This window comes from Mus caroli, unplaced genomic scaffold (assembly GCF_978045245.1).
Source record: "Mus caroli unplaced genomic scaffold, Mus_caroli_1 scaffold_15, whole genome shotgun sequence".
Lineage (NCBI taxonomy): Eukaryota > Metazoa > Chordata > Mammalia > Rodentia > Muridae > Mus > Mus caroli.
Window position 1 is genome coordinate 87,433,383 of NW_028227270.1, and position 10,989 is coordinate 87,444,371.

Below are 10,989 nucleotides of genomic sequence, written 5' to 3' on the forward strand. Positions count from 1 at the left end.
ATCACATCCAGGAAAAGTTCTATTGTCACAACTGGCACTAAGTACGCACAGGTAAATCTCAGTGAGGACAGGGTGTTGTTAGTATTTTATAACAAAACTTTCCCATATCCTCTACTTAAAATTTTAGTTGGTAAGATGAAATGCTATCCACAGCAATAGCTGAGAGACACATAGGTACTCTCAAAGTTCTCTATTTCTTGCAAATTATTCTCTATAGAAATCTGTTACATACCTATACTTCTTAAGTGTATTTTCCTACAACATAAGAACCTTTCATATTCTGACTATGGGATTAAGAAATAAGTTAGCACTTAAAGGAAACATATCAGGTTGAAATTGTGTTCGACTGCATAATTTAATCAGAGTAAGTGATCCAATTCATATCACTCCTTTCTGCCTCCTGTAGCATTAATCTCAATTGTGTCTGCACATCTTCAACCTTCTGTCTATCTAAACTGCCTTGAAAATACCACCTCCCACAGCAATGGACAGGGATGGGATAAATCACATATTTAAGCTCCTTCAATGGTGTTAATAGCTCCAGAATTCTCATGAGCATTCCCATGGTAATTGGATTTGAAGAAAAGCGAAACACTCGCAGTTGAGGACAGCTGGTTAGGGCTGGGATAAGAACAGAGATTGTAGAATCTGTTAAAAAGCAATGATTAATTTCCAGATGCTGCAAGGTGCTAGAAACATTCTGCAGGAGATAATAAAATGGCTCACAATCTTCCCAATATATTGGATTGTTGCTGATATTCAGCAACTTTAAATGATTGGCTTGAGGGCACTCAGAGAGGAACTTGAAGTCACTGTAAGAAAGTCCACAGAATGGCAGATACAAGAATTCCAAAGCAGCAGATAGTACTCTCAGGACATTTTCAAGATGATCTGTGAGGCAGAATGAAGACAAGCTGAGCTCCTTCAGGTGATCCATACGACTCAGTTGGGTGATAAAATTTCTAAAGGTTCTCCCATTCAAAGATCTACAAGCGATTTCAGACAGGCTAAGTCTGTCCACTACACGAGATAATAGGTCGGTGACTTCAGTAAGGGGAGACTCATCAATTGCCAGGTGATGAACACATTTCAGATCCAGATGGCTTAATGCATGTCTGCATTCACATAAATTATTAATTTGCAAATCTCTGCAGCACAGATGCAGAGAGCCTAGGCTCTGCTCTACTTTATTCAGAAGCAAAGCAAAAAACTCCCTTTCCCTCAAAGTACCATCAAGGGAAATGTCCACTATTAACTCCATAGGCAACTTAGAGGGCTGAGCCTCAGACTTGGAACTTGAAAGACCCTCCTGGCCTTCAATTTTGAAGATAGAGTGCTCAGAGTGAGCACAAGAATGAAAGCAAATTGTCGATTTAGTAGTGATCTCAGGACATACAGTCTTGCAGCCAGCATCCTGCCTTAAATCTAGGATCCTCAGCTTAGGGCTCCTAGTAGCTGAGTTCAGGGCAGGGAGGAATTGAAGACTCTCAACCAAGACTTCCAGGAGTTCACACTGGGGTTCCTGCACACTTAGTGCCCCAATGTGGAGACAGGCAAAGGGCCAAGCCTTCACAATTGCTGTCAGTATATTCTTGTGTCTACCCGTGAAGGCAGCAGTGAACAAAGGGACAAAAAGCTCCCCTGGGATCTCCTCCAGGGCTTGGATTGCTGCATGCTCATTACTCATTAAACTCTGTGTAGCAAGATCCAATAGTGTGGGTGGGTCCTTGGTGTCCATCTTAAGGAACTGTAAAGAGTTGTCCAGAGACCTCCACAGAGCTCTTTGACATACACCCAACTTGTGCACGTTAATGTAGGTTGACGTAGAACTTCAAAACCTCGTGCCACAGTCGTTGAAATGTCACCAAGTCCTTCTCAGGAATATAAATTCGTGAAGAGTAGGTTAAAGGCTATATGGAGAACCCAAGCAGTTAAGTCCTCTGACTTCCCATGTCCTCCACTTTGGCAGCCCCTCGTTATCCGCGAGGCTTTCCCCATAGCAGGGGCACCATTGTCTTAATGGTGACTGAGTTCTACATTTTCATCTGAAGGCTGCTAGCAGAAGACTGACTTCCAGGCAGCTAGGGTGAGGGTCTTAAGCCCATGCCCACAGTAGTACACCTACTTCAACAAGGCTACAATTCCTAATATTGCCATTCCCAGGGACAAGCATATACAAACTATTTACAGAAACCTAGTGGGTTGGAAATTCTAAAACCTTTCCACAGACAAACAAAATACTGACTCTTTAAAATGTAAGAATCTGTTGGGCTCACCTTGTCTAGCAAGAAAAAACGCAACATGGTCGGATTTTTCTCAACAGCCTTTCTTTATTTCAGGAACACCTCCATGCAACGGGGAACTCCGGAAACCCCGAGAGGACTGCTTATATCCACCCCAGCACTGGAGAGAGCTTCATGTCTTCCTGGGATTCGTCAGTCTGTCGGTACTTTGATATGAACACCCACTTGGGAGGGGCTGGCGCCAGATTCGGCTGGCGCCTGTGCAATGGCATTGTTTACTGCGCTGGTGTACCGGAGGTCGGAGCCATCTTTTGGGCGTGCGGCTGCCTACATCTGGGAAATGTTTTGCTTGCTATCCAGGGTCTTTTAGTCAATCTAAAACTCAGCTAAAGTGCCAGGAAAATGAATATAAGTTCAGCTTTTACCTTACTTCAACACTTAATGTCAGTGTGTTAATTTAACAAATTCCCATTGGGGAGACTTTAGATAAAATATACTTATATGTCCATCAGTCTCACTGTGATGTCAATATACAATGGAAATGGATGTTGAGAGACAATATTTAAAACTTTAAATTTTAATATCTATACTTATTTAGAATAGTTTGTAAGATGGAGTTCAAAACACCTTCTTCATGTAACTCACTCCTCATATTAACTGTTTTCACTTCTACCATTCAGCTCCTGCTTGCCCTTATATCCAAAGTCTGAATTTAGCAAGAGCAGTTAAGCGGGAACTAGATGCAAGGGGATCATTAAATATTCCTAATAATGTTTTTCGGCTTTGGAAGAAAATAGTAATCATAATAAATAAAAGTGAAAATCTTCAGCCCCATATATATATGTGTGTGTGTGTGTGTGTCTGTATCTGTTTCTGTGTGCCTCACTTTGTAATGATGTTGATGGCCTCCATCCTCCTTCTACTGATATGGCCCTTCTACCTCCATGTGAACCTCCAATTTCTTCCACTCCTAATCCTTATCCATCAAGTACAGTTCCTGATAACATGGAAACACAAATTTGCCACTTCACTTCATTCTCTCCCTGAGGTTATTAATGAGGTTTGTAGCCCCTGATAAAAGAATAAACAACGTTTTAAGTCACTCTTCAGGTATCTTATTTAAGAGGTCCTTTATTGAGTCCAGATAGGAGAAGCCCTACAGGGATTTTCTTTTTTCCTAGTTTGTATAATGCCTAATCCTGATAAACTGGTGAAAGCAAGTTAAAATTATATTCTAATTTTATCTAATACTCTTAAGGATCTTTTTTAGGCTTCTAATCAAATATGGGTATAGTGCTCATCTTACATTGTCTATCATTGGAGATACTTTTGCATTCTTTGATTGGAAGATCCAAGCAAAAGTTTGGCTTATTGTGGAAAATGTTTACTATGTAAGAGTAATTATTTATAGCAATGTAAAGACCAAAGTGACAGAAATCAGTAAAATAATGTACCTGTAACATTTGAGGTATTAGCAAGAGAAGGCATGTGATGCTTAATTAATGCTTAATAAATGCTTAAGGTTAGATATCCTTCTAAGGCTTATGGACAAATAAATGCTGTGGCACTGTAAGCATGATGTAAGTTACCAAATTCTCAAAGGAAGACAGAGGGATTTCTCAAATCATAAAATGATCTGATGACCCATATAAAGATTTTTTTTCCCTATCTGTTGCAGGTTGTCAGTCACCTGATGTTTGGTAGAGAGATGGGAGTGATCATTTTCAAAAAGTTAGACTATAAGGATGCTAATTTTGCATGCCAGACAAACATATCCTTTTTAATAAAAGAAGATATCAATGATTACATCAGCTCTCTACTGACATTAGGCCTTAGCATATGCAGGCTGCATATATTTCTGGCTAATGTTCTAAGCGCAAACAGTGCCTCAACTGTTTTTAGTAAACCCACAATAATAAGCAAATAGAAGTAATGACATTTACTAAAATTATCAGGCTTTAGCACATACCTTCTACACAAGTTGTATTTATAGAAATGATCAATGATGGTAAGGGTGCCCTGGTTTCTAGAGATGCTTCACTGAATTTTATTCATTCAGGTCCTTCCTTCAAACAATTGAAATTACTCAAGATTTATATGGCCTTAAAATGTTACTCTCAATGTGTAACTTTATATTTTGGTACACGATAAACAGTGCTGGTAATCGAGCATGTAGAATCTGTGTGGCTTACTACATCTGGCACCTTTATTCATGATTTATTACTATTAATTCAACAGGAATTGCAGACCCAAAAAATACAGTTGATTTTAGCCATACAAGGTCACATAATTTATCAATATTTTTTTTCTGGTAAGTTTAAATTAAATTAAGCACAATGTCATAATTACTTTCATAAAAATACTATATCATTGAAAGAGCATTTTTCACTAACTAAAAAGCAACCTCACTTATATCAAAGTTTGTCCATAAGATTACACCTACTTATTCTTTCCTTATTTTTCCTGTTCTTAAATCAGGAGAAGCACTAAAGTGTGAGATCAACCTTTTACTCAGAGCTTTAATGTTTCACATTTCTTTTTTTTTTTTTTTTAGGTCTGCAACTATTTTTATTAAGTTCATTTTTGCATTGTAAAGCACTTTGGGTGTACAATTCAACCTTTTAATTCAATAAGAACCACTTAAACTCCCAAATTAACTGAACAAAAGAACTAAATTAGTCAGGAATCTAGGGGTGTGGATCTTGAAAAATCAAACTTGAATCAACTGAAGCAAGAAATTTTGTGAGAATAGTTAGTATTTTCCATTTCAATGACAGCAAGTCCTGGAATACACATCCACATTCAGCAAAAAGGTGAGAAACCCTTCTCGCTGGTCACATCAAGGGTATGGGTGGAATCTAGACACAAGTAATTCTCAGTTTCACAAATCAGAAGAGGACTGGGAAGGCTACTAGATCAGCCAAAAATAAATAAGTAAAAATGAGCACAGATTCTGCAAGTTCATGCACTACTACATGAAGGTAACGTGCAGCGTTGTAAGCTGGCATTAAGGCAAACTTTTAGTGCTTTGGTTGTCTTCCACCTCCACCCTCCTCACCCCTCCTTCCTTCGACTAATAAGACAATAACCAGTCAAACCAGTGAATGAACATTTTTAAAACAAACAAACAAAAAAGTCTCGCTCCCTTTCTTAGATTTTTTTCCCCCCACTTCTTCCTTAAGCCTAAGTTTTCGCTGGACAAATTGTCCTTTAGAGCGCACATGAGCATCGCTAGTGTTAATGCTAGAAGTGTTTCAGAGCGGCCTATGTTATGGTGAGGGCTCAGGGTTGCTTTGGAGTGGTGGGCTCAGACTCTCCACTATGTGCTTCCACACTCGTTATTCATCTCCTCATCCTGCGGGCTCTGGGGTTTGGGAGCAAGCTCCTGGTCCTGCCTCTTCTTCAGCTGCTGCATTTTCATGTTTAAATCCAGTAAAGTTCGGGCCAGCTGGTGGTTCTGGAAACGCAGTTCCAGCAGCTCCGCGCGAAGCCCGGCCAGGGCGCACTCCATGCGCGCCTGGCTCCTTTCCTCCCGTGCTGCGGCCGCTGCCGCCGCCATCGCCGCTACCTCCGCCACCGTCTCCCGCGCGCGTCTGGCGCGTCCGCGTGCCGCCGCCCGCTGAAAGGCGCGCTCCAGCTGCCTGCGGAGCTGCTCCAGCACGGGGCTGGACGCCGGACGTGCTCTGGCGCTTCGATGTCTATGCTCCAGGTGCCGAAAGGCATGCGGTGCACCGGGTGGAAGGCTAGGAACCACAGCGCAGCCCTTCCAGAGACTCCGTAGAGTCCCCAGGACATCCTCTGTCTGCAGTGGCTGTAGTCACCCAAGCCCATCGTGGTCCTTTTCTGCAGCGCTCCGACATTCACATTTCTATAAAGAACTAAAAACTGACAATGTTCCTGTATATACTGAAAGACCTTTTCAGGAATTTTACCAACAACATTCTGTAGCACACATCACAAGCATTCCATGTAATTGTCAGCATTACCCTTTTGTCAAAATAGATAATAAGCAACTTAAACATTATTTAGAAATAAAGTATGGGGGGAGAATACTAGTATTGCTACTCTTTATAATATTTTATCACCTATTTTTTAAACTTTTGTTTTAATTGGAGAAGGACAGCTTACTCTTGTAGAAGATTTATAACGACATCTAACCAAATTTAGACTCAAGCTCTTCTGGAGAGATGTAATGTCAGGTCATTGAAACTGCACACATTCAGTGATTCACTGAAGCTGATGTTATATTTGTATTTTTCCTCAGGGAGCTGAAAACAAGTCTAGATATCTGAAAGGTTAACTTGATTTGTGGAAGAGGAATGAAGAAGATTCAGTGTTTACATATGCCACACTAGAAGAAGAGATTGAATGGGGTACTGGAGTCATCAAGAAACGAAAAAGAATCTCACTACCAAGAATAATCAGATGAAGAAACTAGTGACTGAGGGTAAAGAGTTAGTGAAATCTTAGAGGAAGTGTATCACTGCTGATTGCTGTTCCTCGATATGTATTCTCCATTGAATGTATCTGTTACAGCTGATCACATTGTTCCTTAGGCAAAGAAGGTCACATGACAATTTAAACACTGATATTCAGGTCTTGAATGATGAAATATTAACTATTCAGCATTGAAACTTAATGGATTTCCTACTTCATTGTGTAAATCCTAGCAAAGATTTTTTTTCAGCTTTGCAGTGAACTTTATTGCTGCTTACTTCTTTTTTTTAAAATATATTTTATTACATATTTCCTCAATTACATTTCCAATACTATCCCAAAAGTCCCCCATACCCTCCCCCCTCTCCCCCATTTCCCTACCCACACATTCCCATTTTTTTTTTTTTTTTTTGGCCCTGGCGTTCTCCTGTACTGGGGCATATAAAGTTTGTGTGTCCAATGGGCCTCTCTTTCCAGTGATGGCCGACTAGGCCATCTTTTGATACATATGCAGCTAGAGTCAAGAGTTCCGGGGTACTGGTTAGTTCATAATGTTGTACCACCTATAGGGTTGCAGGTCCCTTAGGTCCTTGGGTACTTTCTCCAGCTCCTCCATTGGGAGCCCTGTGATCCATCCACTAGCTGACTGTGAGCATCCACTTCTGTGTTTGCTAGGCCCCGGCATAGTCTCACAAGAGACAGCTATATCTGGGTCCTTTCAGCAAAATCTTGCTAGTGTATGCAATGGTGTCAGCGTTTGGAAGCTGATTATGGGATGGATCCCTGGGTATGGCAGTCTCTAGATGGTCCATCCTTTCGTCACAGCTCCAATCTTTGTTTCTGTAACTCCTTCCATGGATGTTTTGTTCCCAATTCTAAGAAGGGGTACAGTGATCCCACTTTGGTCTTCATTCTTCTTGAGTTTCATGTGCTTAGCAGATTGTATTATATATCTTGGGTATCCTAAGTTTTGGGCTAATATCCACTTATCAGTGAATACATATTGTGTGAGTTCCTTTGTGATTGTGTTACCTTGCTCAGGATGATGCCCTCCAGGTCCATCCATTTGCCTAGGAATTTCATAAATTCATTCTTTTTAATAGCTGAGTAGTACTCCATTGTGTAAATGTACCACATTTTCTGTATCCATTCCTCTGTTGAGGGGCATCTGGGTTCTTTCCAGCTTCTGGATATTATAAACAAGGCTGCTATGAACATAGTGGAGCATGTGTCCTTCTTACCGGTTGAAACATCTTCTGGATATATACCCAGGAGAGGTATTGCTGGATCCTCCGGTAGTTCTATGTGCAATTTTCTAAGGAACTGCCAGACTGATTTCCAGAGTGGTTGTACAAGCTTGCAATCCCACCAACAATGGAGGAGTGTTCCTCTTTCTCCACATCCTCACCAGCATCTGCTGTCACCTGAATTTTGATCTTAGCCATTCTGACTGGTGTGAGGTGGAATCTCAGGGTTGTTTTGATTTGCATTTCCCTAATGATTAAGGATGTTGAACATTTTTTCAGGTGCTTCTCAGCCATTCGGTATTCCTCAGGTGAGAATTCTTTGTTCAGTTCTGAACCCCATTTTTTAATGGGGTTATTTGATTTTTTGGAGTCCACCTTCTTGAGTTCTTTATATATATTGGATATTAGTCCCCTATCTGATTTAGGATAGATAAAGATCCTTTCCCAATTTGTTGGTGGTCTTTTTGTCATATTGATGGTATCTTGCCTTACAGAAGCTTTGAAGTTTTATGAGGTTCCATTTGTCAATTCTCAATCTTACATCACAAGCCATTGCTGTTCTGTTCAGGAATTTTTCCTCTGTGCCCATATCTTTGAGGATTTTCCACACTTTCTCCTCTATAAGTTTCAGTGTCTCTGATTTTATGTGGAGTTCCTTGATTCACTTTAGATTTAACCTTAGTACAATGAGATAGGAATGGATCAATTCGCATTCTTCTACATGATAACCACCAGTTGTGCCAGCACCATTTGTTGAAAATGCTCTTTTTTCCACTGGAGGGTTTTAGCTCCCTTGTCAAAGATCAAGTGACCATAGGTGTGTGGCTTCATTTCTGGGTCTTCAATTCTATTCCATTGGTCTACTTGTCTGTTGCTATACCAGTACCATGCAGTTTTTTATCACAATTGTTCTGTATTAAAGCTTTAGGTCAGGCATGGTGATTCCACCAGAGGTTCTTTTGTCCTTGAGAAGAGTTTTTGCTATCCTAGGTTTTTTGTTATTCCAGATGAATTTGCAGATTGCCCTTTCAAATTCGTTGAAGAATTGAGTTGGAATTTTGATGGGGATTGCATTGAATCTGTAGATTGCTTTTGGCAAGATAGCCATTTTTACAATGTTGATCCTGCCAATCCATGAGCATGGGAGATCTTTCCATCTTGTGAGATCTTCTATAATTTCTTTCTTCAGAGACTTGAAGTTTTTATTATACAGATCTTTCACTTCCTTAGAGTCATGCCAAGATATTTTATATTATTTGTGACTATTGAGAAGGGTGTTGTTTCCCTAATTTCTTTCTCAGCCTGTTTATTCTTTGTGTAGAGAAAGGTCATTGATTTGTTTGAGTTAATTTTATATCCAGCTACTTCACCGAAGCTGTTTATCAGGTTTAGGAGTTCTCTGGTGGTATTTTTAGGGTCACTTATATATACTATCATATCATCTGCAAAAAGTGATATTTTGACTTCATCTTTTCCAATTTGTATCCCCTTGATCTCCTTTTGTTGTCGAATTGCTCTGGCTAGGACTTCAAGTACAATGTTGAATAGGTATGGGGAAAGTGGACAGCCTTGTCTAGTCTCTGATTTTAGAGGGATTGCTTCAAGCTTCTCACCATTTACTTTGATGTTGGCTACTGGTTTATTGTAGATTGCTTTTATCATGGTTAGGTATTTGCCTTGGATTCCTGATCTTTCCAAGACTTTTATCATGAATGGGTGTCAGACCTTGTCGAATGCTTTTTCTGCATCTAATGAGATGATCATGTGGTTTTTGTCTTTGAATTTGTTTATATAATGGATTACGTTGATGTATTTCCGTATATTAAACCATCCCTGCATCCCTGGAATAAAACCTATTTGGTCAGGATAGATGATTGCTTTAATGTGTTCTTGGATTTGGTTAGCAACAATTTTATTGAGGATTTTTGCATCTATATTCATAAGGGAAATTGTCCTGAAGTTCTCTATCTTTGTTGGATCTTTCTGTGGTTTAGGTATCAGAGTAATTGTGGCTTCATAGAATGAGTTGGGTAGAGTTCCTTCTACTTCAATTTTGTGGAATAGTTTTTTGTGCAGAACTGGAATTAGATCTTCTTTGAAGGTCTGATAGAACTCTGCAGTAAACCCATCTGGTCCTGGGCTTCTTTTTGACTGGGAGACTATTAATGACTGCTTCTATTTCTTTAGGGGATATGGGACTGTTTAGATCATTAACTTGATCCTGATTTAACTTTGGTACCTGGTATCTGTCTAGAAATTTGTCCATTTCGTCCAGGTTTTCCAGTTTTGTTGAGTATAGCCTTTTGTAGAAGGATCTGATGGTGTTTTGGATTTCTTCAGGATCTGTTGTTATGTCTCCCTTTTCACTTCTGATTTTGTTAATTAGGATGTTGTCCCTGTCTAGCTAAGGGTTTATCTATCTTGTTGATTTTCTCAAAGAACCAACTCCGCGTTTGGTTAATTCTTTGAATAGTTCTTCTTGTTTTCACTTGGTTGATTTCACCCCTGAATTTGATTATTTCCTGCTGTCTACTCCTCTTGGGTGAATTTTCTTCTTTTTTTTCTAGAGCTTTTAGATGTGTTGTCAAGCTGCTAGTGTGTGCTTTCTCCAGTTTCTTTTTGTAGGCACTCAGAGCTATGAGTTTCCCTCTTAGAAATGCTTTCATAGTGTCCCATAGGTTTGCGTATGTTGTGGCTTCATTTTCATTAAACTCTAAAAAGTCTTCTAGCAAAGATTTTTGACCATTAATTTTTGTCTCTAATTAGATTTCAAATGTAATTCTACCTTATAGCAATCAGAATGGCTAAGATCAGAACCTCAGGTGACAACCCATGTTAGCGAGGATGTGGAGAAAAATGAACACTCCTCCATTGCTGGTAGAATTGCATACTGGTAAAACCACTCTGGAAATCAATCTGGAGGTTCCTCAGAAAATTGGAAATAGATCTACCTTAAGACTCATTTATACCACTGTTGGGAATATACCCTAAAGATGCCCTACAAGGTCACAGGAGTAAGTGTTCCACTATGTTCATAGTGGCCGTGATGGTTTGTATAGCCT

The 10,989-nt window shown here is 39.8% G+C and overlaps 1 protein-coding gene and 1 pseudogene across 1 annotated transcript; both read right to left on the reverse strand.

Moving 5' to 3' along the window:
* Nucleotides 1-354: 354 nt before the first annotated feature.
* LOC110308384 (melanoma antigen preferentially expressed in tumors-like) lies at nt 355-1,754 on the reverse strand. Its single transcript, XM_021180853.2, has one exon. It carries the CDS (start codon nt 1,736-1,738, stop codon nt 356-358), a length of 1,383 nt encoding a protein of 460 aa, XP_021036512.2. The 5' UTR covers nt 1,739-1,754; the 3' UTR covers nt 355.
* Nucleotides 1,755-5,562: 3,808 nt separating this feature from the next.
* Nucleotides 5,563-6,074, reverse strand: LOC110308488 (alanine- and arginine-rich domain-containing protein pseudogene; annotated as a pseudogene).
* Nucleotides 6,075-10,989: the final 4,915 nt, after the last annotated feature.

Bases quoted from the DNA above. Each gene is read 5' to 3' on its own strand.
- LOC110308384 (XM_021180853.2), bottom strand. From the start codon at position 1,738: ATGGACACCAAGGACCCACCCACACTATTGGATCTTGCTACACAGAGT.